Genomic DNA, 26,811 nt, shown 5'->3' on the forward strand with positions numbered 1-26,811 from the left:
GCAATACTTCTACTGCTACTGGTAGCAGCTGTATCAGCAGTTATTTCTAGTAGTAACGTTAATACTAGTAGTAATATTAACAGGCAGAAATACTTATTAAATGAGCAAGCTATCCCAAATGTTTAAGCAAATAACATAATCTCTATAGGATCTTTAAAATGCATGCATACAGTATGAAAAGTAATGAGCCTGGGCAACACTTCAGATACCACACTGTCAGCGGTATCAGACATTTCAGCTGTTGTTGTAGTCACAATAACAATGTAAACAGTAAGTATCAGTACTGCAAGTTGAATAAACACAAACAATCTATACCTGCTGTTATACCATCCTGTTACCATACTGTTTCTTTGACATAGTTACAGGATGTTTCTGTATAGTTTGCATTGCAGTGGTTTTTCCACTGCTTTCTGGCTCAAGGAAAGATGTTCAGACTGACAGATTACTGCAGTGCTGCACGCTATCGCAGAAATAATGCGTAACTACAGGCCTTTGTATTTTCTGAAGATATTTTGGAATGTTGCGGTAGGAAAAGTGCAACTGTAAATAATGACACAAATGATGGTTAGTCTCCATTTAGCTGCTTCAGTTTCAGGTGATTCATTGTCACACTGTCATGGCTTACTGGGATACTGGAATAGAACTGAGCAATTTAACATTATTTATAACACCTCTTCTTTCTACAAGTCACTGCTGTGACCTCCACTTACGGTTGGAAGTGGTTTTCTCTCACACTCAGAATGTAATCTATAGCGCAACATCCTGTAGCTGTCTCAAAGATACACTTCTTCATAACTGAATAGCTGTAAGATTGGTATGACAACAGCCGTAGATTATTTCTCTTTCTTTCTTACTTATATTTAGAACACATTTAGATAGACTATGTATCAGGACATGCTCAACATGGTTGTCTGCGTGTGAAAGACAGTGTGCGTGACTTCGCTGTCCCAAGTTTTTGGACTTTAATATATCGTAGCAATAGATGGTCTTACTGAGAATCCAACCCAATGGGTGGCGCTAATGTATCTGTGGGCCAACAGCCAGTGAGACCCAAAGAAGACAACTGGTTGTTGTTTGCACTCCATCCAGGAGGGGGCGGTAATTGAAATCCCTTATTACTGACTGCTGGGGACCGGGGAAGGAAACCACATAGGTCCTTAGCGAGGCGATTACCACCGCCTGCCAACTTGCAAATGTTGGCTAAATGTTTGCTAATTTGTTGTTGCCATGACTTTTTCGGTTTGCACAGCTCAGTTTCAGCATTTACCTCCCCCGTTTTAAAGAAAGTGGAGTCGGATATCGAAAAGGTAATTTAGGCATACACACAGGAGTGGTGAGTATTGCAAATAGGTTAACAAAAAAACTGCCCCAAGCGTTCACTACAGCTGAATTATCTGAACAGCAGGTCGAGGTTAATGCTAATGTACATAATATGGAAACACATGGAATATGGAAACCTTTTTTATATTTTTGTACTAGCCAAAGCTGATTAACATTGCAATGGGAATCTTTTCAGCCAACGTACTCGGAACGAGCCAGCTAATGTTAACATTAGCTAATGTAGGTCAAACGCTACAATCTCCTGTTTAGCATCGAAGTTTCTTCACCTCAGCATTTAAAGCTCTCCCTCTTTTTTCCAAACTTTTCTTTAAACAGACAGTCTTAAACGTAGACTGAGCTGCTGAAGTTGCTGTGAGATAATGTACTCAAACAGGTCTGAGTACAGCCACAGTCGGCAGTACAGTGACAAAAGCTCAAGGCACTGGGACGGCTACGATGACCGACGGGAAAGACGTGAACCTCACAGAGATAAACAGCGGGAGTCCCATCATAAATACGGTGGAGATGGACACAGTCGCTCAGAGAGGACAAGCAGAAGCAGAGAGTACAGTGACTCACCTAAGAGGCTGTACTGTAAAGACTCACTGAACAGAGAAAGGAGCAGAAAGAGCCCGGGGAGGAGACGCATGTCTTCACCAGATAGGGGTGCTTCCGAAAAGAAAAGGCAAAGGTTTACAAAGGGTGATGAAGATGATTACAGATATAGGCATGTGCCTGAGGATAAAGTGAGCAGGCAGTCACCAGAAAGTTTTTCACATGCACCACCATCCAAGGACTTTAAACATACACTACCACAGGAAAAAGCTATCAAATACAGGAAAACAACTCAAGACTCCAGACACAGATATCGTCATGACGGGTTCACCCACAGACAGCAACGTGATGATTTGACTTGCAGGAGCTGGGACCATTCACCAGAAGGGTCACAATCACAGGATCACCCCGTGAAGGTTAGTCACAATCAACACTGTGTTAGCATCACTTTAAGAATTGTGTGTTTATTTTAAATTTAGTTTAATAAAATAACCATACCTGTCAAAAAGGGTTATGTCAAAACAGATTTATTATTAGAGATTAATTTATGTAAAACAACAAACAATATAAATATAGAAATACAGTTAAATAGATGGTGTATTTGCAGCTGTCAGATGTTTGGCAGACTTTTGGGATTTAAGCCCAAAATCATGTGATTGAAACTTTGTATCATCAGTGACTAGTTAAACAATTTCAAAGGTTCACTTTAATGTTTTAGAACTCTGATAGCACTATGAGGTGACTGATAAGTTCATAGTCTAAATTGAAGTCAATTTTATAAAAACTCACTTTACTATGAGTCTCCCCCTTCATTTACACACTTAGTCCAGCAGTTGTAGGAGTCAGTGTCTTGGACCTTCAGAAAGTGGTCCACAGCAGTGATCGTCACTGTCAAACTAGTGACCACTGATCTCCTTCCCTGGGGGGAAGAGGCAGTAGTCTGATATGAACACTTGAGACCGTGGTAGTGGATGACTGCACGAACGCTGCTGCTGTCCGTTTTCTCCAAAAATGCTGACTTGCGATTTTTCCTGTTTCTGTGTTTCCCATCAGTGCTTTGAGAGCGATGTCACCCACCAAAGTGCTGCGGCTCCTGAGCAGAAGAAGTTAACCAATGGTTTCCAGCGTTTCCTTGATGTGCTCAACAAAGGCGTGAACATCGCCATGCTCACTAAGATAGTGACGCAGACCTCTACAGAAGTGGACAATCGACCACAATCTCCAAGTTCTTTGATGAATACTCCAGAGGATCAATGGTCTCCCAGTTGTAATGAGACGCAACAGGGAAGCCACCAAGCTACCAGCCCCTGGGGTGAGAGTGAAGGATCCCAGAGCCTGGCAAGTCCACAGCCTCGACACAGGTCCATCAGCCCCAAGGTGTGTCCTCTGTCTGGTGAAAAGAGTGATAGAGAACAGAGATTTTTCAACTCCAGCGGTAGATCTGTGTCTCCCTCAGTGGTGGAAAATGTAACATTGGCACCTGAAGACGAGGAGAAGCACAAGCACATGCAAGATATTTTGCAGGCCATTGGCATGAACTTAGGATATGAGGAACTGGGCCAAATGTCACATCGAATCCAGGAGCGGTTATATGGAAAGAAGGATAGTGAAGGGGGCCGCTGTCGCAGAGGAAGCAGGGAAAGGGACACAAGGCGAGCATTTTCACCAAGACGGCAAAATCGATCGTCGTCAAGTAGGTCTAGTTTTAGCCCACCGAGTCGGGAATATCACATGAAAAAAGACTCCTATAGTGCTCAGAGGGATGTAACAGGGGTGCAACAAGTACATCAAGCTGTTGATTGTGGCCCGGAAAGCAGTGGTAGCATTTTACAGGAGAGTGAGAAATGTGACGTTAATTCCCAGGAAAACGCTGCTGCATGTCAAATGTATTTGCAGAATCCCACATACACTTTGTCAGAGCCATCACCTGCAGCTGTGATGGCCATGTGCTCTCCAGTAAACTGTTCACCGCTGCCATACCGAGCTCTGCCTCCTAGCGTGTCCCATGTTGGACCTGGGCTTTTTTTGCCTCGTTTGCCACCCTTACTCCCATATCCTCATGTCCCACCTTTGAACATGTCTCCAGTCGTACTTGCTCAAACCAGGCACCTGCTCCCACAGCACATGGGTAATCCTCGGCCACTTTTTAACTTGCCAGTTCAGCCTCTGAATGCCACACAAAAATCCAAAACACTGTCAAGGCCCCGCTGTTTGCAGGTCATTGAAACCAAACAACCTGGATAAAGACAGTTCCATGTTTTTTTTTTCTTTTTTAAGAAGAGTAGGGTCAAACAATGAAAACACCTATGAGATTGACACACATATGTGGTGTTGGAGGCCTGTTCTTCTCCCCATAGCAGTGTCATGTTTAATAAAAATTATCAACAGTGTCCAGAAAGTGTTTAATTTGTGAAAACTTCTTAATATTGTTATTAAAAATTTGTGTAAAAACATGATATAATTTTTGTTAATATTATGACAATCTAGAGAGGTCTCATGTAGAATATCCTAATAATAATCCATAATCTAGAGTTTAGTCTTGAGAGGGTTTTGCTTGACCTACAGTTGCAAAACAAGCATTATACTTCGGTTTCCCTGCTTGTTAGGTTGACATGTTTCCTTGCCATGTACACATGCAGAAAAAAAATGTAAATATTTCACTTGCGTAATATTAAAACAGTGATTTGAAGTTAATTGGTGGAGAAATGTTTAATTGTACTAATTTGTCTTGACTACCTTGTTAAAACATGAAAAAATCAGGCTGCACAGCACATTCAGTCGTCATGAATATGTACATACAACATTCTGCCATCAAGAGTTTTTTGACTGATCAAAATCATGGTGATACTGACATGCTATAGAGACAGAAATTGGACTTATCAAATATCATTTGGAAGTATTTCATAGCAGCTCCCTGTCAAACCTTCAGACAGGTGAACCTGCCATACACCGCCTGTTCAGCCTCCAGTTGCTTTGGTTGGAGGAGAATGGAGTCGGTGCGCATGTTAATGTCCATCATTAGGATTTTATTGAAGGAGAGCCAGGACCTGAGGACAAGTCAACGACTTATATCACAGTATATGGTCACGCACAAGAGTAATTCCTGTGGTGGGGGGCCTCCATCCAGCAGGTGGTGCTGTTAATATCCATATTCAACACCAGCAAAGAGTGTAGTTTTGATCCCTCTGTAGAGTCGTTATCCTTTAACACTAACAGCTGTCCTTTCCTGCTGAGGTGCTTGTCGAAAGCTTCGTTTTGACATTTCGCTGTCAAAGAACTTTCGGATTAACAGCCCTGATATACAATTTCCCCCGCGTTGCAATGGAAGAATGGACCACTTAAGCAGCCGTAGTAAGTAAACAGTGTGTTAGCTGCAAAGCTAACGTTAACGTGGAGCCCCAGAAAGCAAGATTAAGCCTGTTTTGATGTCTGTCTGGTCCTGAATTTGTTCAAATCATTCATATTACAGCATGTGACAGTGCCACAGAGGTCGTGTCACCAAAGGCTAGGCTTTGTCTTTCCACGAAAGTAGTCATTATAAGCTGAGTTCATGTCTTTCCCACTGAGAGAACAGTCACTAGGCTTGTCCAAAAGGCTGTTGACATTTTCGATTAAGTAAGGAGGTAGTTATTAGTGTTATTAAAGTCTGCATACAAGTCTGTGCGAATTGACTTCTTTTTCCACATTGTTTGTACTGAACAGAGAGTGTGCTGACTTCATAAACTGTGAGAAAGACTGGCTGAAGCATGAATCCACTTGACCTGGAAGATGCTCTTCGAAGGCTGCAAAGAAGTCAGAACCCAAATCACCAGTCTGTGTCCAATAGCTGCGTGCAGGATGCCTCGGGAGCTCAGAGTGACTGGCACACTTACTGCCAATACTCAAGATACACTGTTGATGAACCACAAAGTAAGTTGCTGGGAGTGAATTTGGGATCGAAGGGATTCAGTCCTTACTCACATAACTTTGACATTAAAGAGTCAAAAGTCAAGGACCCAGATGGAGAACCTTTTGAAGTGGATGAGGGGGATCCCGAGCTGATAAGAAAGCGGAAAGAGCTTAGAGAGATTGAGGAGCAGATAATGCATAAGAAAGTTGCTATTGCTCTGAAAAAAGTTAAACCAGGCTTTTCCTGTAATGAACATTCAGCTCCATGCCATGGTGCAACTCTTCAAGACAGGGTGAACAAAATTTTGCAGCAACGACATCCTGCCGGCTTTCTGTCAAAGGTGAGTAATAGATTAATTGCTCGTATATCAGCCGACTGTTGTAGGCCATTAGTTTATAGTGCTTTCCAGATAATGTGCTGTATATTGTATTCCCTTTTGCTCTTCAGGTCCACCCTCCCAAAGACAGGATGAACTTGTCCAGCTTGAGCACAAATGGTTTGCTGCAGGAAGACCATCCCCTGAAACTCAGAGTGAAGGCACTAATGAAGCAGAGATGTAGCGATCCCTGTGTTTTTCCCGCAAAGAGAGAGGTTTGTAATATTTTATCACCCCCCCATTTTGTGGAAAATAGCCACCGCTTTCGATATAACAATGTTTAATAACCATATAAATAAAACCTAAAATACTCAAAAACTAATAGACATAATCACATGTGAAATTAGTTTAATTTCAAAGTTGAAAACATTTAATACACAATTGATAATCAAACGTACCTGTCAATATGTCTGATCTATAGCTGCTTATCTTATACTGGGGGCTTGAAACTCTCCCAGCATGCACTGGTTGAGAGACCGGCTACACCTCAACAAGTTGCAGTAGGGTCAACACATATTTTTGGTGAAATAGATTGTCCTGTAAATTTTGATATGCAAAATCGCCAAAATACCTGAGAATATTTGATGTCATAATGCAATCTAATGCTGCAGTCAGCATTTATTTACATACAGTTCTGTCTAAAGATTCATAAGCTTTTCTATAAATTCAAAAAGAAATTGGGTTTTTGACTTTAAGGTGCTGCAATTTTGATCATTTGATTTGATCAATTACAGAACATCTTGTGCTTCTTCTTTCAACTAAAATCTTCATTTTCCCCCTCGACAGAAAATTGTGAGTGAATAAAATCCAGCTGACAGTTATTTGTCTTTTGGTACTTCAAGTAAATAAAGTACCAAGTGTTAACAAAAAACATAGCCAGTCTGATTGATCCAAGTTCCTATTTTGACTGAAGGTTCAAACAACAACAAGATTTCTGTTTATGTGACTTTTCCCAGGTCCCTGGAGTCACACCACATGCTCCCAGGCAAAGCATTTCTTCACCAGCCAAGAAGGAAGACAGCGTCCACCAGGGTTTTCAGCGCTTCCTCAGCGTGCTCAACAAAGGAGTGGACATAGACTTGCTCAGTAGGATTGTAAATGATGACGGTGAGGATGTTCCTGTATGTGAAGAGCTCCTGAACATTCAGCCCCCTGCTGTGGAGGACAAGTCAGGTCTGCCCTTCAAGGTTGAAAGCCAGCGATTGAACAGTGGAGACTCGCTGCTTGGCCACAGTGGGACCAACTGTCAAGAGAGATCGCTCAGCAATCATCTACCTGGTGATGGTAAGAAGAAAAATGACACAGGAGACCGTTGTTATGGCTCTAGTAATCGAAACAAGTCTTCCCCGGTGGTGAAGAGGAAGAAGAAAGAGGAAGAAGAGAAGTCAAAGGCAGATGAGCAGCATGAACAACTCCAGAACATTCTAAACACTCTGGGGTTGAGCCTGGAAGTGGATGAGATGAGCAAATTAGCAGACCGAACTCAGGAGAGGTTGTATGGGAAAAAACCTGACGGCATGAGGGCCGACAGCAGAAAGGAGCTGGAGAGTCAGCAGAAGGGCTCTCACAGATCATACAGGAACTCCTCATCTTCCGCTTCCTCTTCCTCTTCCTCGTCCTCGTCATCCTCGTCAAGGTCGACCTCCAGAAGCGTTAGTCCCAGTCCTTCTCGACGTCGGCGCTCCCACAGCAGAAACTCTAGACGAAGGCGAACGTCTGAACGCAGCGTCTCAAGAGATGGAAGCAGAGACGGACTGCCATGCCGAGACAAAGACTTAAAAGAAACGCCCACGTATGAACATTCATATCCACAAAGCCAAATGTATCCCCATCCCCATCCCCATCCCACTGCTTTTCCTGTATTCCCAGATTACAGCCAGTACTCTCAGTACAGTGCTTACCACAGTGGCTCTTACAACACTCCTACAAATTCTTACTGGACATATAGTCAGAATGCTATTGCTCCCTCCCTTTATCCCAGTGGATATTCTTATCCCCTGAACACCTGTCATCAGTTTCCTGCCTCTGCAGTGAAATCTGACAAGGTTTACCCTTGCCACAAGCCTCCTAAAGACTTTAACTTACTTGCGAATCCAGATCTGTCTGAAAGTGAAGGCCAAATTGGATCGACATCTGGTCCTCGCTGCTTGCAAGTCATCAGCATTAAGCAGACAAACACTCAGAAGTGTCTAAAGCAACTCACAAAAAGTCACAAAAAGAGAAAGGGGAACAAGAACACTTGGAAGAATAGACGTCGCTTACAGAGGAGACGAAGAGCAGCAGCAAAACGGGAAGCAGAGGCTTTGAAGAAGCTGAAAGATCAACAGGGGAAGGAAGAATCCCCCGATGCCAAAGCCGAGCAGTCAGAAGAGGAAAAACAGCAGCCAACTGAGGAGGAAATAAAGGCCAACCTGAGAAAAAAGGTTTGTGGAGTGTTGGTTTTAGCGACTTTGTAATCCATCTCATTTTATGGCTCCTTAAGTTGAGGAGTTGGAATTTTTGTCCCATTCATCTGTACGTTTCTTAGCAGTTTATATCAAAGATGGGCTTCAGGTTAAACTTGCTGGAAAGTTGGGAAGTGGTCACACAACAAGTTTCACTGGTCGATCAGAACCTGTTTTTATCAAATGTCTCAGAGTAGGAAATTGATTGACACAAACTTCTAACCTTTGTGACCAGGAGAAAAAAATTTTCTCTGCTCTCAACTGAGGAAATCAGTTGAATCTCTTTGTGAAAGCAGATGTTCATTGATCACTATGGCCTTATAATGTTTCTGCAAACATAGAGTCATTTATTTGAAGGGACTTTCCGGCTCTTTACAAAAAGCAACTTGCAGCCTCACAGTGAGAGGGGAAAATGTAGCTTTGCAAAAGTGGTGATTTGAAATGGTTCTGTGGAAAAAAACAGAAATTTAAGGAACTACAAGCTACATTCACCCAGGTTGTGGTTTATTTGTTTGTTTGAGATTGCGTACATGTGTACATCTCTTGTTTAATTCATGCACATGGCTTTCCAGTGGTACTTTCAGCCTCATTCAAGTAGCTTTTTGATATATGTGATATATATTCATACATAACCTAGATCATTCTGTCATCCATTATATGCTATTTATGTATTTTCTGATTATTTTTTTTTACATTAATATTTCAAATTACATTAGTCAGTAAACTATGAGACATCATCACATTTCAACTTTGCAGGTGACAGTGTTGTGAAACAGTGATGACCTGCTGAAAGTCAGTGTACAGCAGGAATCTTCACGAATGGCTCTCGAGGTTTAGCACGAACGAAGCTCGAGTGTTTTCAGTCCTAGCATCAGTTACTGTAGTCCAGCCTTATGCTCTGATTGCTTTATAGTTAAGATTGTATTTTGTACCTGATTAATCCTAAAACACTCTATTCTGACTTCTTGGTTGTTTAACCGCTCTATCATTTTTCTAGCTTGAAGCATTTAACCAGAAGGGGACCCAAAAACTGACACAGCCGGCCAACTCTCTCTCCGTTCAGACTGATTGAAGTAAGTGAACACAAGACTGAAGTTAGTAATGTTCCTGCTCTACACTGTTTCTGTTGTATAAGTACTCTAAATGTTAGCTAATTTTCATCTGGTATAATAATTTACTGGTTCCCATATAATAATACCAGTGTAACATGTATTATGTGTAGTGATATTATGCTCTGTTTTAGGGGTAAAACCACCATAATATCACAAAATCTCACAAACAATGAAATTAAAATACATGAAATGCATAGTGTTTTTTAATTAAACTCCTGATAAACTGTGCGATGATTTAAAAGCACATTTGTGAGCAGAGATGAGTAACTGCCACTTGGCCTTGGATGTTTAGCGTTTATTTTCTCTCTTTTCCATAGATCTATGGAATGTCATGAGAGTCTTTAATCTGATCCTGCTGTGAGTCCCGACAGGCCATGTGGCCTTCACGTCTAACATTCTTTCCTCACACATGCAGTTTGTAGTGTAACAGGGCCATTTAGTTTTTTAGTCCTATTTCCAGATTTGTATTGAAACACTCCTCAAACAAGTAAGTGACTTCCTCTAGAACAAAATATTGTTGTGCAGTTTAAGTGCCAGTTTGTGTTTAGACAGGATTTACTCAGCTCAGCTCTGTATTTCTGTGAATATCTCTACTTTGTAACTCTGTTTCTAACTTGCATTTTTTTTTCTCTTGGTACTGTATAAATTTGATGAAGCAAAATATGTTTGTGTGCTCTGTATTCCATGGCCGATGAAGTATACAACCTGTGAAAATAGTCAGGTCCTTTTATTTCACCCACTAACGGTTCACACTGACACAAGTGTTTGAAAAGATGTGAATGTTTTCTTCTTGAGCACAAAGGCTAGCTTGAACTGATGTCATTAAATACTGTACGTTTTACATTCACAAGTAATCACACGTTAGATGATGACTCCTGATGACTTTTGTTGGGGCCCTGACTTTTGATCTCGTAGGGCCAACAGGTCAGAATTGCCGCTTGTGTGACTCTTTAGGTCATAGCAGAATACCTGTGTTTGAGTCTGACAGTGTCATGGGAGCACAAAGTGTAAAGCAGCTCTGACCAGGTTAACACTGCAAGCTTTTGCTGTCTACACCTGTCAGCCTCCAGCATTGAGCTTAAAGAACTGAACCTGAATAGTCTTTGTAACTCAGGTCTGGACACAAACACATTTTTATTATTTCGAAGCCTTACGAACTGTTCAATAGCTGCTGATTAAATCAACTGAACTCAAACCAAAAGAAAGGTATCACAAATTTGCCTCATGTTTTGAAAGTGATATCTGTATCAAGTACTCTTAACATGTATTCGTACGGTGGACTACCCTAAGTATGACATGTTAACACACTCAAAGCATGAAACACAAGAGGCTGTCTGTGCATTGTATAGTGAAGTTCAGCCACAGATGTTTGTTTTTTTTTTCCTTTTTTAAAATCACATGTCAAGTGTATTGATGCTAATACCAACACAGGAATCACTGATGCACAAACAAACAAATACAAATAGTTTTGGCTTGCAATACAGTGTGCAGTGAATTTAACATCCAAATTTTGTTGCAGGCTAAAATGAACAAAACCAGAAGAACTTCCAAATAAATTACTCAAGTAGTCACACAGCAGACTTTACAATACCGTAAATCAGAGCACCATCATCGTCGTCATCACCCACACGTTGCTCTAGTTGATACTGTTATAAATAGGAGACTTTGTTTAATCTACAGTTCATCTTTCTCCTCTCCCTGACAGTAGCATGCTGCTCTCTGGCTGTTCATGTAGGGTCTGCAGCCCAGAGTCCACACTGTGTTGAACAAGGTGTCTGCTACCGTTTCACAAGCTGAGGAGAGGAAGTGACAGAGAAACAGAAACACGAGTGGCAGTCAGCACAGGGCAGTATGTCCGAAAGGAGGTAAAGTTCAATCTCAAGAGCACATTTTTTAAAATATATTTTAGGCTGTTGGATCTGTTCAGACAGGTTTTATGTATGACATTAAGCCAACATTCACAACAATTCAATTGGATGGAGAGGCAGGCTTCTGAGAGGTCACTGACTGACCCCCTGACCGGCAGCAACCTCAATGATGTATCAAAACTGGTCATCATGACATCATTGTGTCATGATGACAGTGAACGGTTGAGACTGAGTGGCGTTGAATAACGGGGACGGGCCCAGTCACCCTGCCCTGGATGAAATAAAAGATTAAAAGTTTCCCAACCTTCAACTTTTGACACAAAGCCCAGGCTCTTCTTGAGGTCGGAGCAGATGCTGTGGAGGCACCAGCGGAACTTGGAGTCGCAGCGGTACTTGTTGGAGCCGCAGGTGTCGTAACACATATCCAGCTGATTGCAACACTTGGTCATGGCAGGGATGCCGATGTCCATCTGGCACATGACAAAGGTGATACGTTTGTTGGTATGCAAGTTTAGGGGAGTTCAAAGCGGGTTAGTTTTGCTTGGTGTTGAAGATTGATTCTGTTATTCAGTCTAAGGTAGAGTTCTCTGGACGTGTAGGGATTCAAATGATGACGTGAAAACATTACAGTGCTGAGAACATCGCTGCCCCTGTTCACTTCTTCAGTGTCAGTGGCAATAATTGATCATTTAGTAGCTCTTAGTTTAAAAATAGAGAGCAGCTTGACTGTTTGTTACGTTTTCTATCACTTTGGCAATTATTATTTCAATTTCTTGTGTGTAGTTTAGGCTATGTAAAATTATTATTCCATTAACATGTTGCCTGGAAGCTGGGCTAAGCTCAGGTATCAGGGTGAAGGGTGTTGCAATTTTTTAATTCATTTAAAAAGTCAAGTTTTGACCCTCTTGCCCACACTTATCACTTTTATACTGTCCCTTAGGAATATAAATTCAGCTTTTCATTTCAGTATTGATTCCAAGGTATATAAATCTACATGAATTTGCCCTGAACAGACAGAAGAAGCATACCCCCTCAGGAACAGGAAGACCAAAGAAGTAGGAGGTGCATCCATCAGGTTCTGGCATTTGGTAGCCAGGACGAGGAAGAGGAGCTTTACCTGAGAGGGGAGGCACGGCAAAATATCAAATGTAGGTCATGTTTCACAACAGTGAAAACCATGCTGAAATCTGTTTGACACTCATATGGGTTTAAACAGTAGGTGTAGATCTCCAGGTTTGCACATAGAGGCACAAGGTTGCTTTTTTGGTTCATATCTGATCACATATTTGACACATTACCCAGTCACCACATGAAACCTCTCCTATCATGCTGGGGTCACAGTCCATTTCCAGGCCCTCTTCCAGATGATAACAAAGGTAATGGATACAAGAGCTAAATCCTGTGATGTGTTTAGTATCAGAGCGTTCTTGTTGTTTGGTATAAAGTGTTGCATCGTTAGAACAAATTTCACACTACAACCCCTTCATTTTATGATGTGATATGAACTTATTACATACACTTTTAATAAACTGTTCTGGGCAATGATGTAGTTCATATATTTATATATTTTTTAAAGTAATGCAAACTTAGTGCCATTTATAAAGAATATTAAAAATAGTAATTGTTATAGTAAATAGTAATTCTGATGCAACATTTTCCCTTTTTCCACTTAAAGGTAATAAATGAGAGTCTAGTCTTCAGATTTAGAGCTCCGGTGGAAAAAGCTTTTGTTTGGATTTGACCCATATATGTTTTATATTATGTTGTTTTGGTTAAACTGACAGAGAGCTGATTTTTTTTGCTAATATTCAATAAATATGACAATTTTCATTCCAAAAAAAGATTAATCAGTGGTGAATCACAAAAGCTTCTAAAATATCTGTATTATTCTACCCTGTACACCACACTATACACCATACTGCTTAATTCTTGCTCATCCATTTAAGCGACGTACCGTATCGACAGCGGTATTGGCACACTCCGTCACGTCCACCCATGAACTCCAGCATTGAGTCAAAGTAGCCGCCAACTGACTCAAAGCTGCCTCTGAGGGAGTTCAGTCCCCAGTCCCCGTTCTCATCCTCCGCCTGTGTGCCATCAGAAGCCTGGCCCGGTGGTGGTGGTGGTGGTGGTGCTGGGTCCTCCTGAGTGACAGCACTGTGCATGAACAGGCCCAGCAGGAGGGGAGCAAGTAGGGCCCAACGGGTCATCCTGTAGCTCAGTATGAACGGAGTTGGAGTTCAGAGACTGACAGGAAACACAAACACACTCAATACTGAAACTGTCTGCGTGACCTGAACTTTGAGCCAGATGCAGGGACGGCCTCACATGTGGAGGACCAAAGTCCAGCTTCTATCTCGTCTTTTTGACATGTCTGAGCTTTTATCTCTCGCTGATTGATGAGAGAGTGCTTGTTCGCATTTTAGACAAGGAGATTCAATTACATTTTAATCCCATTAATTTAAGAGTTGATCTCCCTTGAGTGAGAGGGAGATAGAGTGAGTATCCTGAAACCTCCAATAACAGCTAATTTTGGGGAGGAGACTGAGGAGAACTGAACCTGAATACTCCCTCACTGTGTGTGTGCGCAATACTGTAAGCATCCAAAAGATTTCCTGACATTTGTCTTTTTTTTCTTCTTAAAATGAAAGCATTGTTACACGTGGATACTCAAAGGCTACCTGGTGTGCCTGCTTTTGTCATTGTCAAAGATGTTTGATTGATTGATTTTCATCAAGTTTATCTGGATTAGAGGAGGTAATGTCTACCAGGCAGTCCAGCCTGCGCACTGAAGGTATTCTAAATCCAATCATAGGCCAAAGGATACATACTATAAAAACATGCTCAATATAGAATGAATACTGTTTGAGAGGAATTTAATATATAGTTAAAGTCATTATTAAAGCGTGTACAGTTTGGTGGCCTCTTTCCATTTCATATTAGGTCTTTTTCACAGCAGACGCTGCATGCAGCATTGACTTGTCATATTAGGAAAAGAACAGGTGTTACTAATAATATCGGCTCAGGTCCAGTCAGGTGTCAGAATAAACAGTAACAGTGTCATAGTGAGGCAGCACGCACAATACCTCGACCCTGAAACTGAATTTATTTTATTATTTACACCTGAGCTTTTCCCGCTGTGACATTTTACATTGATTTTCAGATCCTATTATTTGGCCTCTAATTAAGATATGATTAAGATATGGAGGAAGTTGAACAATTTCTACACTAAGAATGGCCTTTATACATTGTACATCATAATTATCAAATATACCAGACAATACAAACCCTTTCCACTGGGTGGCGCCACGTGCCGAGGCGACCCGCCCCCTCTGTCCATATTTGTTAGAGTGGTAGTGACGTTTGTCTCAAACACGGAAGCAGTGGTAAACGGAGGAATGATGTGTCTAAGGGAGCCATGTGAAGCAAAATTTGCTTGACTACAGCTCAGAGTCACATTTATTTTGAAACGTTAGACATTAACGGAAAAGCAGGTTAGGACAGTTTATACCCGAAGAAGGCTATTAAATATATTTGACGCGAATATCTTCCGATTAGGCGGCCACATCCTCCGTCGTGAATGTCATGCTAGTCTTTTCACATGAATAAACAAATAACTGATGACGATTAGAATACGATGGATTTCGCTAACCTGTTCACGAAACTATCTGCGGTGGAAGAGGATGTCAAGAGCCCTGGTCGACCGGGACTGACACGCAGGTATATGTCGATAGACTAGAGAGGGTTGCTGTATTTGGAGGAGCAGTTTTACTTCCATGGCTTCATACTTGTTCATTTTTGTTTTACAGGAATGAGACTGAGGGTGATAAAAGAAGTAATGGCAGAAAGAGGAAAGCCGAGCAGACTAGTCCTTATGCAAAGGTGATATGAATTAGAGTGCAAAGTTAATTTTATCACATCGTGAAGTGAACATATTTAATCTGTTGGCTGCACTGCTACATTGGAATGGAAGTTGTTTCTCCATCATGTTAGATTAACTTATTGTTTAATCACCACCAGCTAATACTAATACAGTCTAATACAAAAGGCCTCCTTCAGTCAGGTTTTCATTTGTTAAACCTTGTGAGTGTTGTCTTAGGCACTCTCATGAAAAACAACAATTTTTTTGTTTGTTTTTTGTTGTTGTTGTTTTCTTAATTAGGCATCAAATTGAGAATATGAAACAATGACCACATTAGACAGTTACAGCATTATTAATTGAAAGAAAGCATCCTTTCCATGAGATGACGTATTTCAAGATCCATAGGATAAAAATAAAATAGAGAAATGAAAAGAAAAAAAGATTACATGGCTGTTTTAATCAAGAGAAGTTCAATTAGAGGATGTCAATACATATGTTGTTTCTAAACTAAATAGCTTCAAAACCTTGAAGAAAAACAGTCCATGACAAGTTCAGTTTTTCAGAAGTCTGTTGATCAGTCAGAATCAGAATCAGAATTCCTTTATTTATCCACGAAAGGGAAATTCTTTTTCATACAGACGTTGCACTTGCAGTTTTCCTGACCAAGAAAGAAAAATGAAAGATATAAAAATAGGATAAACAAAAGCAAGATAAGTATAAATCTAAAAATACAAGTATTTACATGTGTGAAACAATATATACATTGTGTATATAAAAGTAAGTGTGTCCGTCACAGTGCAGAGTTTGATGAAGATGAGTAAAATCTAATCACAACTTTAATTGCTGTTCCATCATTCCATCACATGTATTGGACAAAATATTAGAAACACCTCTCAGTGTAACACAGTGCAGTATAATTTAACAGCCCCAAATACTGCAGAATTCAAAACAAGCATAAAGGTCAATCACACCTCTCCAAAGAGTCTTAACAAAAGCACATCATTTATGAATTGTACTGTATAATTCATTAACTTTTATTACAGAAATGTTTTATTCGACCATTTCGTTTTATCTAGCTGTACATGCAACTGAGTGTCACTAAAAATGAATGTCTTCACTTTTTTTCACTCCACAGAGACAACGCTACCAAGCCCAGACAGTCAGAACTTCTAATGCTACAGTGGATGACTCCAAGGTCGTACACAACCATGTGCATGGCGCTGATAGTGGTCACGCAGGTGTCAGTTTTCCCGGAGAAGTGATACATAACCACGACAATAAAGCTGACCACGGCAGCATGCGTCAAAAAGGTCAGAGTTTCAAAACTATAAACAATCATAATGCGAACAGTCAACGAGAGCAGAAAAACAAGAAGAAGAAGGGGCGGCGGCGGAAAAATCAGCACCAACAGAATAGAGGGAGACCTCCTGATAGGGGTGGGAGCCATCACACTAGGAAAGGTGGAGGAAACAGGAGAAATACCAATGATAAACAGGTAAGTAATACACGTGACTGTGCCGGTCAGGCTCGATATCATCCATTATCAGCCTGGTTTCTCTACAGTTTGAATGAAAGGAAACCTGCTGTTGTGACAGAAGATGTATCGTGTTGCTTTTCTAATGAACGAGAGTGATGGTGCCCAGTTCAAATCTGGCCTTTTGAGCTTTGTTTTTGTTTTTTTTAAATTGGATCAAATAATAAACACATAAAAACACACTCGACAAGATGTCATGACGTTATGGAATACTTGTTTGTGTTTCAACCCGTTCACATTTATGTTTCTTGTCAGAAATTGTTACCAGTGTGTCCTGGGTCCTGGATTAACAGTAGGGTTAATCTGAACCAGTGATGAAATAAATACATGGCCCCTTATTAATGACACACTCGACTATTTAAAATCCACTTTCTGTCTCCACAAGTCTGTTAAAAATATTTGAATGAATTGTGCATCAGGAAAGCAATTGTATGAAATGTTGTTGTTGTTGTAGTTAATTGTGAAGTGAATCCTACAGGCATGTCTAAATGATAACTTTAGATTTGTTTCTTAAATTGCTAAAGTTACTGTCCAGTGTGCTCCCCGTGAGTGTTGGAGTTGACCATTTATTGAACACCAAATACGAGTGCATCAGATTTAAGTGATTCACTGCTCCTAACAAAAGCTCAAAATGATACTACAATGAGTTTGAGGAAGGCAAAAATAAATGCTTCCCTTGAAAATGTATTAATGAAAATGTTTGTGAATTTTATTATTTTCGTCTTACCTGTGACTATTTGCAGGCAAAACGTACGAGGTTCATGACACAGGAGTTTAAGGACCAGAATGTTTTGATGGTGGACGGGCGGTTACTTTGCCGACATTTCCTTTGGGGAAGGTGCATCAAGGCAAGTTTTGTTTATGATGTTCATTATTTTGTTTACAGGCTTTTATTGCATGCTGTTGTCACTCACTCTGATAGCATCCTAACTTCGCTTTCTTCCCCTTTTGGTCTGCAGGGTGATGACTGCCAGCTGGAGCACATTCAGGGTTACAACAATCTTGTCAAAGAATTGTGCAAATTCTATGTGCAGGGACTATGCACAAAAGGGGCCAGCTGTCCATACATGCACGATATCCTTTGGTTCAACAGCATTAAGTCTTGTATTATACTGCTGTTTGTTAAAAGCTAGAAGCTGTCGAGTATGTAATATTTCCTTTACAACAATGCACAGTCCTTCCCCTGCAAGTTCTTTCACCGAAAAGGAAAATGTTCACAAGGAGCAGATTGCAGGTTTTCCCATGAGCCACTCAATGATGTCACTAGCCAACTGTTGGATGAGGTGTGTATGTAAAAGTGATAAGTTATAATAATGTTTTGTGTGCACATCTGTATGTTGATAATGCATGTGTTTACTTCTTCTTACTGCAGGCAATAAAACGGGACAATGAACTCTGTGAACAAGCAAAAAAAGCTGAAAAGGAGTCATCAGGACCGCCAGTGAGCGCAGAAGAGTCAGAAACAAACAGAAAACCTGATATATTCCTGCAGCCGCTCAGGTTTGCGCATACAAACTTAAACTTCTAATTCTCGCATAGGAATTTATCTAAAATTAATTATCCATACAAGTTGACACATTAAAATGAACCTTCTCTTGATATTTTTTTTTTCAGGCCTTACTTTTACCAAAGTGCAGACACACATGCTGAGAAGGAGGCTTTGTTTTGTGCAACCGAAGAAGTGGCGGATATCCTGGAGGAAGCTGACCCACCATATGTGTCAGATGCTGCCCAACCTCACAGCCCCCCATCAGCTAACCTGAATCCAGAGGAGCCCGTTTGTTATTCAGTTGAAGCAGTTCTTGGACCTCAAATCTCCAAACCTTTCGCTAGTTTCTTAACAACTCCGAGAAGTAAAGAATTTGCCCCTCTGTCTTCTTCTGATTGCACTTCAGGCTCTGCAAATCAAAGCCAAGTTCCCTACTCTGTCGATGCTGTTCTCAGGTCTTGCGAGTCAGAGGAAAATTCTACTTTTGACCACACACCTACCCCTCGTACTGCACAAAGTGTATCCTATACTCCAAAGACTTACGCCGAAGAGGTCACACATCCCCTGCTCACATACTCAGAAACTCAAAGTAAGAAGGTCTTGTATTTGGTAAATACCAGAAATAGCGCAAACAGTTCCCAGGAAAAAAGCCTGCCATCCCTCCAAGTGAGCGCCGACCTGATTTCAAAGACCTGCCCTAATCTTCCTCTGGTCTCCAGGGATCACAAGAAACAGGATAGGAATGTGTCAGAATCTCTTAAACCTGCACAAGAAACTTCTCATGATATCAAGTTGTTGTCTATGGATAGTAAATGCCTTGTGAACTGCAAAAATGAAGCTAGTCTTCCATTTGGACCCACAAAGCTCAAAAGCATTTTTTTAAAGCCCCCAAGTCAGACGTCTGTTTCCAAACGTCCTACACAGTTGGAACCATCCCTCTCTGTTCCGACATCTGACTCACAACCCTCTTTTAAGCCTTTTTGTCCCACTTCCAGTGTCACAGAGTTTAAAGTTGGAGCTGCAGTGTCTGCTGAACCTGTCAGCTGTCCCATTAAGTCAAGTGATTCTGCAAACAGAAGTCATTCTGCAGCAAAACAACCCATCAAGATGCACCTGGACTCCAAAGAGACACAACCTGGCCTCATACCTGGCACAAAACACAATTATTCAACCAAGAAGACAACAGAGTGCAGCAGTAAAATGACATGTAGTGGTGATTTGGCAGTTGGATGTAAAAAGAGGACCATGACAAGACCCTTTCATAGCCTTTTTGCAGGCCCCATCAGTGACACTCTGCAGCCTATGGATGATTCTGTAGGTTCCTATTGTTCTCGAGATTCATTTCAGTCCCCCCGTTGGGCTCGACAGTCTACAGAGAACAGAAGTAATTGTCTTAAAACTACACGTGAACCTGACAAAGCCCCTTCCAGGTCTTTCCTGAGCCTTTTTGCTGCCCCTCTCAGTGCCGCCCCTCCCACCACCTCTTGTGTTCAACAGTCACTCCAGTCAGTTGATAACACTTCTCACTCATCAGACTTCAGGCACAGAGGCTCTAGTACAGAGACGTTGCTCTCACAACATGTCTCAGCTGAAGAAATCTCTCACCCATCAAGATCCCCTGAAATCCCTCCTAATCCTAAAATATTACAAGACAGCTCAACTGAGCATATAAATCACCCCACAGAGCAGGAGATGCATCCTACTAGTCCAGCTCCTTGTGCTGACAGTCAGACTTTAAGTCACACTCATGGGCAGCTGCCTGACATCTCAGCCCACAAAGGTGAGAACATACCACACACTGCTTATGAATACTGCTGCTCAAATATCTTGTTAATGCTTTGGTCATTTTGTAGCATCTGCAGTGCAAGTCACTACAAATTCAGTTCTGAAGACTCTCTTCCTGTCCCTGAGCCCGTACGAACAGGATGAAAAGCAACAAGACAGTATTCGGATCTCTTCAGGTATGCTGTTTATTCAGCCCTCCTAGAGACATTTATAGCCATATATATAATGTGTTGAAACCCTGCTAGAAGTGAACACTAACTTGTCATTGTTGACTGCATTTCAGAAACTGAAAACAAGGACGAAAACAGCACAGGGTGTGTCTTTGTGAAGCAACAGAGGAAGAGCAGAAAAAAGGGAAGATGAAAGAAGAAGCTCAGGGTAGGCACAGCAGAACCATTTGTATAACATGACTGACTTTAGGCTGTAGGCCAGGGACTACTTAATAAATATATACAGTACACAACAATTTCCTTGTTGGTCCTGATTTGGTCTTCAGACTCAAGATTCCCACAAATGGTCCACTGAGAAAAATGACTATAAGCTCCAGACAGCAGCAACCTTCTCCTCAAACTTCTCAGATCTCCTTGGAGGCAACTGGTGGGTCGACCCCCAGCAGTCCAGGAATGACTGAACATCTTCCAGCTTTCCATTCAAACCAGTGGTGCCGCTGATGCAGCATCACACCCAATGAAGACTGAAGCACACGTGAGTGGAAGGAAAGGGACTGAATGGGAACGTGGCAGTCAATAACTCAAGGACCCTTTTAAGACTTTATACACTGCTGTTTTCTACTTCAGGCTGTGATGTTGAAATTCCTTTTATATGGAAACACATTATTTTTGCCTTGTGGTCAGTCAGTGTTATGCATGTGACATGACACATCTATTCAAATCCAAATCTTGAACTTTTATTTAAAACCGAATGGCCTCTTTGAATTTGTCGGGTTTTTTTTTTCATTTTTGTGCATTGACAGCATTTTCTGAAAGTAACTGAATATTAAAATATTTTAGATACACATAACAAAGTCTGTTCTTTTGTGTAAAAAAAAGAAAATGATCGATCTATCAGCAAGTTGTTTCCCATCAAGCATCTCGTTTCTGCAGCTTGTGGAAAGGAATTATGGCGCCTCAACTCTCACATATGTGCAAATCTTTGTCCTACCAGATTTCCATATCTTTCGCAGTCAAGCCTCCAGAGTAAGTCGCTGAAACAGCCGTTTAAGATAACCTTTGGTAAATTTTCATCTGATTTACTCAGACGGTCAGTTGGGTCAGTGCTTATCTTCTCAGGTCGAAAAGACAGATGAACCAACACGTTATAGATTTATCTGGACCTGAAAGACATTGATTAATGATGAAATAATTAGATACTGGATGACTTATATATGAGGAAAGGGTGAACAAGCCTCATGATAGTTTAATTCAGTTCAATTCAATTTTATTTATATAGCACCTTTTACAATCAAAATTGTAAAAGGTGCTTTACAGAAACCCGGAGCCTGAACCCCCAAGCAAGCAGACAGTGGCAAAGAAAAACTCCCTTTTAACAGGAAGAAACCTTGAGCAGGACCCGGCTTACAAGGGAGAACTATCCTGCTGATAGTTAGCTGACATGGACAGATGTTGACAGTAGACACTGGATTTGTCAGAGGGCTGGATGCAGATCAGCATGCAAGTCTGGACAGAAAGAGACCCTCAGAAAGATAAAGAGAGAGAGGGAGGGAGAGACACAAAACTACGAGGACAACTGGACACACAGTTAGTGACATAAAATAAAGAATTGTATGTTGACCTCATGAGAGAAGAGGAGGTGGGGGAGTAGAGATGGTGGTGGTGTTGAGGAGGTGGGGGAACTGCTCAGTGGATCATGTTTGTGTCCTCCGGCAGCATAGGCCTATAGCAGCGTAGCTATGATAGAGATTAAAGACGAAGAGTTAATCAGACCTATTCTACCTGTGGCTGTATGTCAAGAAGTGACTGTAACTATACCTACCAGCCCTACACACTTTGTTTGAGGCTAACTATATGCTTTACTAAACAGTTATTTTCTGTGCCATGATTCTCTGGAATAACAGAGATTTGAGAAAAATGAAACTATACATGATTTGCACAAATATTTGGAGGCACTCACTAAACAGGAGACAGTGGTTTACAGTTATTTTACCATTCGGCATTGTTAAAACAAGAGCTGAACTGTAGTTGATATTTAGTGCTACTATTTAGTATTTTAGTTTGCATTGTAGATTGTGGTTTCCTCTACAGGTTTTACAGATTGCCATCTCTGATGACAGTCACATACTCACCTTGAGTTTTTATTTAAAACTAGTTTTAGCCTGGTCTACTGGCAAGTATGTCTAAACCTTACAATGTTAATGCTCTACTGGTCGATGTGGAAATTGATCTTTTTCATTTGCCTTTTGCTTGGTGAACAGCCCCTATCATCCTCAAGGGAGGCTCCGACAGCAGCGTCTCGAAGGCCATCTCCATTCAGATCTGCAAGACTGGATATGCTGGTACCAAATCTCCCCATGGATGTTGCAGGCACATTCAGTTCACTTTTCAATTGCATCTGTGTAAACAACAACATATGTTTATCAGTTAGGAAAATGAATGCACTAATGATCTCCCTGTAACCTTGTTACACTTCAAACACTGAATCTGATCCCACCTCATTAGTCAGTGTGTAGACGTATATCTGGCCTTCTCTGTTCTCCTGAGGCTGGTAAAACTGTGGAGCTCCCACCAGCAGGAAATCTGTGCTACCATCTGAGTTGACATCTACTGAGCAAAGCTCTGCACCAAAGTAGGAACCAATCTGAAAATGTGTAGGATACAAACGAGGATATACGTCACCTCAGAGTAAATGATAATTCTCCGTGCTAATACCACTGCATTGACTGCATTTCTTTGGAACCACTTGCACCTGGTCATAAACCAGTAACCAACTACCACAACACATCTCAGTTCTTATTACTTCATGTTGACGATGTTTTAGGTTTTGAAGTATTTCAGCATGCAAATATATCCAGTGTAAATGAACATTACTGTCCCTAAATGAATGATGGCTATACAATTCACTCTTATTCAAGCATGTATCCTGGCCAGTAATTAATACAAAATGTTGTGTCCGATAATGTTGTTGTGTTTCATGTTCCACTGTGTATATGTGACTGGAAACAAGTACCGTGTATAGTTCCAGGAAGAGATAACACTCAAGGCCATTTGGACAAAACCATCAGACAACAGAGCTCTCATGAAACTGCTGTCTCATCATACCTTGGACTTTGACCTTATGTTCTGTATATAGGATTAGCAACCACCTTTTTAAAAAGAAAAATGAATGATAATAAATGGTGAAATGAAAGGACATGATTGCAAATTGAAAAAAAGAAAAATTGGTGAGAAATTAAACTTCTATGGACACGAATATTAGTCTTAGCATTGTAGTTTTTGACCCTTACATGGACTATAATTTAAGATACATATGACATAACGTGTAACTCCCCATTTCTTCAAACAAATTCAAGTTAGTTTAATCCTCCCGCCTTCAGTCTTTATATTAATTTCGGGAGAACACATGCTGATCCCAGCACAGACATTAGATTTGTATTGTATTTGTATTTGTATTGTTGTCTCTCTCTTGAAATACTGGATATATTATTTATATTTTATATATATTTCCCAAACTGAATTATTTCTTCAAACTCTCAGCCTCAAAACCACCTTCAACCCTTCCCCAGACACATTAAGCATCCATATCTATTTGTTTTTTAGATTAAATATTGTTTTGGATCTTACCAATAACCATTGTGCGTATGATCCACACTATGTAATGCATCTTTTCCATTAGGTTTCGAATACAGCACTATGTGAAAGTGATTCCACTGGTAGGACAGGTCAGAAAAGGGGGAGGGAACTGTAATTTTTTTTGCTGAAGGCAGTCTGAGTCTGACATTTGAGAGAGCAGAAGAAGGCCTTTAACTTCTTTCTCACCCTGGATTTAGATTTCTATTTTTATCACTTCAGTACCAACTTAAATGCACTGGTCGAATCAAGATCAAATTGACTATCGAAAAGGAAGAAACCATCCTTGGAAAAAAGAAAATGAAACAGATATTACAGCAATGATATCTGAAAGAAGGACGTGTGGTAAAGTCTTCCTTCCTCCTCCTTTCTATTTCAGTACGCCTCATCACTCCTGGCTGTTGCATTGTATTTTTCAGAACTTGTTTTTTCTCACTTGTCCAGCAGATGCCCTCAGTCCCTCATCTGGCCTCAACATATGTATAAGATTCACTTACCTGCTGATATTACTGTGGTTCAGCCATTTTTTCCTGATCTGAATCCTGATCTGGTACCCCCTACTGCATTTCAACTCCAGAAATTCTTCCTGTGGCCTGTATTCATTTTTAGAACTACTGGATTTGTTTGCCTATTTGGACTGATTTCAAGCTGTAGAACTACCTATTTGTGTTGGGTCCTCTACCATGCTGCCAAAAACCTGAATCATTACACAATGATTAATTAATTATTAGTTATTAATTAAATGTTAAATGGATTTACATAATTACATTATAAAGCAAATATATACAGTAGTCTATTGCACAATATTAGATTGATAAATTATCATTAGGGCTTTAGGAGAAATTTAAGCTAAATTCAAAGTGTGTATGAAAACCTGGTTCTATTTGATGAGTCAAACACAAAGCAATGTTCAACATTTATTCAAGCGGTGTGCATGGTCTGAACCCGTTGGTTAGGCAACAATGGGGAAAGATTGCTCTTCCTCTAAGGGTTTCAGACCCACCCCTGGGCGCCAAACGCAAAGTCTCCCTCTAGCAGCATTCAGGTTTTCCTTGTCAGCCTATGCACCTCCCGCTGCCAAGGTAGTAGAAGTACTCCAGTCCAGGTGCACGCCCCCCCAACATCTGGTTTCCTGCAGTTCCCACACACAGAGCCCAGAGGAATGCATGTGTTTGAACATTTAGGCTCATTTCATCCACAACTCATTTTGACACCATTTTGGAAATTTTGACTATTCTGTTATTTGCTACAGTCTGGAAATGGTTAGTTTAGCTTAGTATGAGGACTGGAAACAGGGGAAACAACTAGCTTGGTTGATGGAAACAAAACATGCCTTTTAAACTTGAAAGCAATGTGAAACTGTTGTTTTAGGGTCTTTGTCAGGCAAAAACAACCACATATATGTTGATTTTCTCAGTTTGGGTAAAGGGTAAAGAGGGTAAAGATTTTTGTTTGTTTTTGTTTTTTGTTTTTTTTGTTTTTCAGAATCACCACCCATGAAAAAGTTCTTAACTTTGCACGACACTAAAGTTACTTGCATCCCTAGGTGTTTGGCAAAACCATCTCTCTGGATATATTGTCATGCAAAACTCAGTATTTTTTCAATTTCTTTCTTGCAAATATAAATGTGGCTTGTTTGCCTTTATTGTGGAAAAATAATTAACACAGCATTGAGTAAGATAATTCTAAAAGTCAAGTACATGATGGGCAAAATGTTTTTATTGATGAAAGACCTTAAATGAGTTAAAATTAAGAACAGCACTGCAAAAACAAGTGGATCTTAAACATTTAGGAGTAAAACAAATATATATTCACATGAAAACAACAAATTCAAATCAGCCTCCAACAGACAGTCTGATCTATATAAGAAATTGGTGTACATGTGAACTTGTATTTGCTTTCTGCCCTTAAACCTAGATTGTAATCTAGTAACTAATTTAATAATCATTAAATAAACAATACATCAGTGTCTCAGCCAAGTGTCACCATAGTACCAGTGAGAAAAATAAACTGTGTATCCTTTGTGGTCATATTCTTACAGTCCAAAACGACTAAACAAAAAACTCCTGTGGTGTTATTTACAGCCAAAAGGTGACACCAAGACCGTTAAATGTCAGCTGTACTAGATGACCCTTTGTTTTAGAATACTGAAATAACATTCTTTCATCTATTTGTTGCTCACTCAACACTTTTCTACCATATTGTTTTAACAACACATAGTCGTTGTTGCCTGCAAAAACTAACCACTAATCAATTAACAATACATCAAATAGACCACTGCATTCCCTTAAATAATAATAAAAATGTTAGACATTTTTAATGAAACAGTCAGCTATGAACAAGAGCAATGTGAAGAGCTTGCTCAGTACCATTCAGAAGATCAGAAAAACCTAAAGCCTGTCTAGTCATGTACAGCATATTACAATGCAAATAATACATGCATTAATTATACTAATTGATAAGAGTAGGAGATACTACTTTGCAGTGAAGAACATATAAACTCAGCTTTCCACCAATGAACACAACCAGTTGTGTACAGAGGATCACATCAAGCTAGATGTAACACAACCAAGGATGGGTTTCTTCAATGTTGAGGGAGACACTTGCATTTAGGTGTCAAAACTTGTGCATGGAAAAATTCAAATGCAGCCTGAACATGTCTGTAAATTCAATATCAAGGCTCTGAAAAAATACTCAAATTTTATTTCTGTTTTCGCTATCTTCCTTTGCATATGGTATGGTATGCTGCGGTCCTGCTGTCGTCCTGCTGTCGT

At 40.4% G+C, this 26,811-nt stretch overlaps 3 protein-coding genes across 7 annotated transcripts; 2 read left to right on the forward strand and 1 right to left on the reverse strand.

Annotated features, from left to right (window-relative positions):
* Positions 1 to 1,113: 1,113 nt before the first annotated feature.
* On the forward strand, positions 1,114 to 10,357 carry LOC124066181 (zinc finger protein 318-like). Of its 3 annotated transcripts, XM_046402422.1 has the most exons (9): positions 1,116 to 1,307; positions 1,657 to 2,291; positions 2,929 to 5,226; positions 5,578 to 5,784; positions 6,025 to 6,104; positions 6,212 to 6,355; positions 7,097 to 8,563; positions 9,582 to 9,657; positions 10,014 to 10,357. In XM_046402422.1, the coding sequence occupies exons 4-8, from the start codon at positions 5,622 to 5,624 to the stop codon at positions 9,654 to 9,656; spliced, it is 1,929 nt and encodes a 642-aa protein (XP_046258378.1). In that variant the 5' UTR covers positions 1,116 to 1,307; positions 1,657 to 2,291; positions 2,929 to 5,226; positions 5,578 to 5,621; the 3' UTR covers position 9,657; positions 10,014 to 10,357. The 3 variants fall into 3 exon arrangements, with proteins under 3 accessions (XP_046258372.1, XP_046258364.1, XP_046258378.1); XM_046402416.1 differs by having other exon boundaries at positions 1,114 to 1,333; positions 5,578 to 6,104; XM_046402408.1 differs by having other exon boundaries at positions 1,115 to 1,307; positions 5,578 to 6,104.
* Positions 10,358 to 10,406: 49 nt separating this feature from the next.
* Positions 10,407 to 13,788, reverse strand: LOC124066201 (group XIIB secretory phospholipase A2-like protein). The gene is made up of 4 exons (XM_046402433.1): positions 13,519 to 13,788; positions 12,593 to 12,681; positions 11,869 to 12,034; positions 10,407 to 11,489 (listed from the first exon to the last, which is right to left on the reverse strand). Exons 1-4 carry the CDS (start codon positions 13,772 to 13,774, stop codon positions 11,371 to 11,373), a joined length of 630 nt encoding a protein of 209 aa, XP_046258389.1. The 5' UTR covers positions 13,775 to 13,788; the 3' UTR covers positions 10,407 to 11,370.
* A 1,130-nt stretch (positions 13,789 to 14,918) lies between these two features.
* On the forward strand, positions 14,919 to 21,245 carry LOC124066168. 3 transcript variants are annotated; one of them, XM_046402395.1, is made up of 11 exons: positions 14,919 to 15,284; positions 15,374 to 15,446; positions 16,562 to 16,921; positions 17,704 to 17,808; positions 17,920 to 18,034; positions 18,134 to 18,243; positions 18,333 to 18,460; positions 18,575 to 20,229; positions 20,303 to 20,410; positions 20,518 to 20,612; positions 20,731 to 21,245. In XM_046402395.1, exons 1-10 carry the CDS (start codon positions 15,202 to 15,204, stop codon positions 20,595 to 20,597), a joined length of 2,817 nt encoding a protein of 938 aa, XP_046258351.1. In that variant the 5' UTR covers positions 14,919 to 15,201; the 3' UTR covers positions 20,598 to 20,612; positions 20,731 to 21,245. The 3 variants fall into 3 exon arrangements, with proteins under 3 accessions (XP_046258351.1, XP_046258342.1, XP_046258333.1); XM_046402386.1 differs by having other exon boundaries at positions 20,782 to 21,245; XM_046402377.1 differs by having other exon boundaries at positions 20,813 to 21,245.
* The last annotated feature ends 5,566 nt before the right edge of the window (positions 21,246 to 26,811 follow it).

This window comes from Scatophagus argus, chromosome 2 (assembly GCF_020382885.2).
Source record: "Scatophagus argus isolate fScaArg1 chromosome 2, fScaArg1.pri, whole genome shotgun sequence".
In the NCBI taxonomy this organism is placed as follows: Eukaryota; Metazoa; Chordata; class Actinopteri; family Scatophagidae; genus Scatophagus; species Scatophagus argus.

Excerpts from the sequence above, each read along its gene's own strand:
- LOC124066181 (XM_046402416.1), top strand. The coding sequence starts at position 5,622 with ATGAATCCACTTGACCTGGAAGATGCTCTTCGAAGGCTGCAAAGAAGT. Across the intron at positions 6,356-7,096 it reads TTTTTCCCGCAAAGAGAGAG|GTCCCTGGAGTCACACCACA; the intron begins GTTTGTAATATT and ends GACTTTTCCCAG. Across the intron at positions 8,564-9,581 it reads AGGCCAACCTGAGAAAAAAG|CTTGAAGCATTTAACCAGAA; the intron begins GTTTGTGGAGTG and ends TCATTTTTCTAG.
- LOC124066201 (XM_046402433.1), bottom strand. The coding sequence starts at position 13,774 with ATGACCCGTTGGGCCCTACTTGCTCCCCTCCTGCTGGGCCTGTTCATG. Across the intron at positions 12,682-13,518 it reads CCAATACCGCTGTCGATACG|GTAAAGCTCCTCTTCCTCGT; the intron begins GTACGTCGCTTA and ends CTCCCCTCTCAG. Across the intron at positions 11,490-11,868 it reads CTTTGTGTCAAAAGTTGAAG|CTTGTGAAACGGTAGCAGAC; the intron begins GTTGGGAAACTT and ends TCCTCTCCTCAG.
- LOC124066168 (XM_046402395.1), top strand. The coding sequence starts at position 15,202 with ATGGATTTCGCTAACCTGTTCACGAAACTATCTGCGGTGGAAGAGGAT. Across the intron at positions 17,809-17,919 it reads TTTGGGGAAGGTGCATCAAG|GGTGATGACTGCCAGCTGGA; the intron begins GCAAGTTTTGTT and ends TTTGGTCTGCAG. Across the intron at positions 18,461-18,574 it reads ATATTCCTGCAGCCGCTCAG|GCCTTACTTTTACCAAAGTG; the intron begins GTTTGCGCATAC and ends TTTTTTTTTCAG.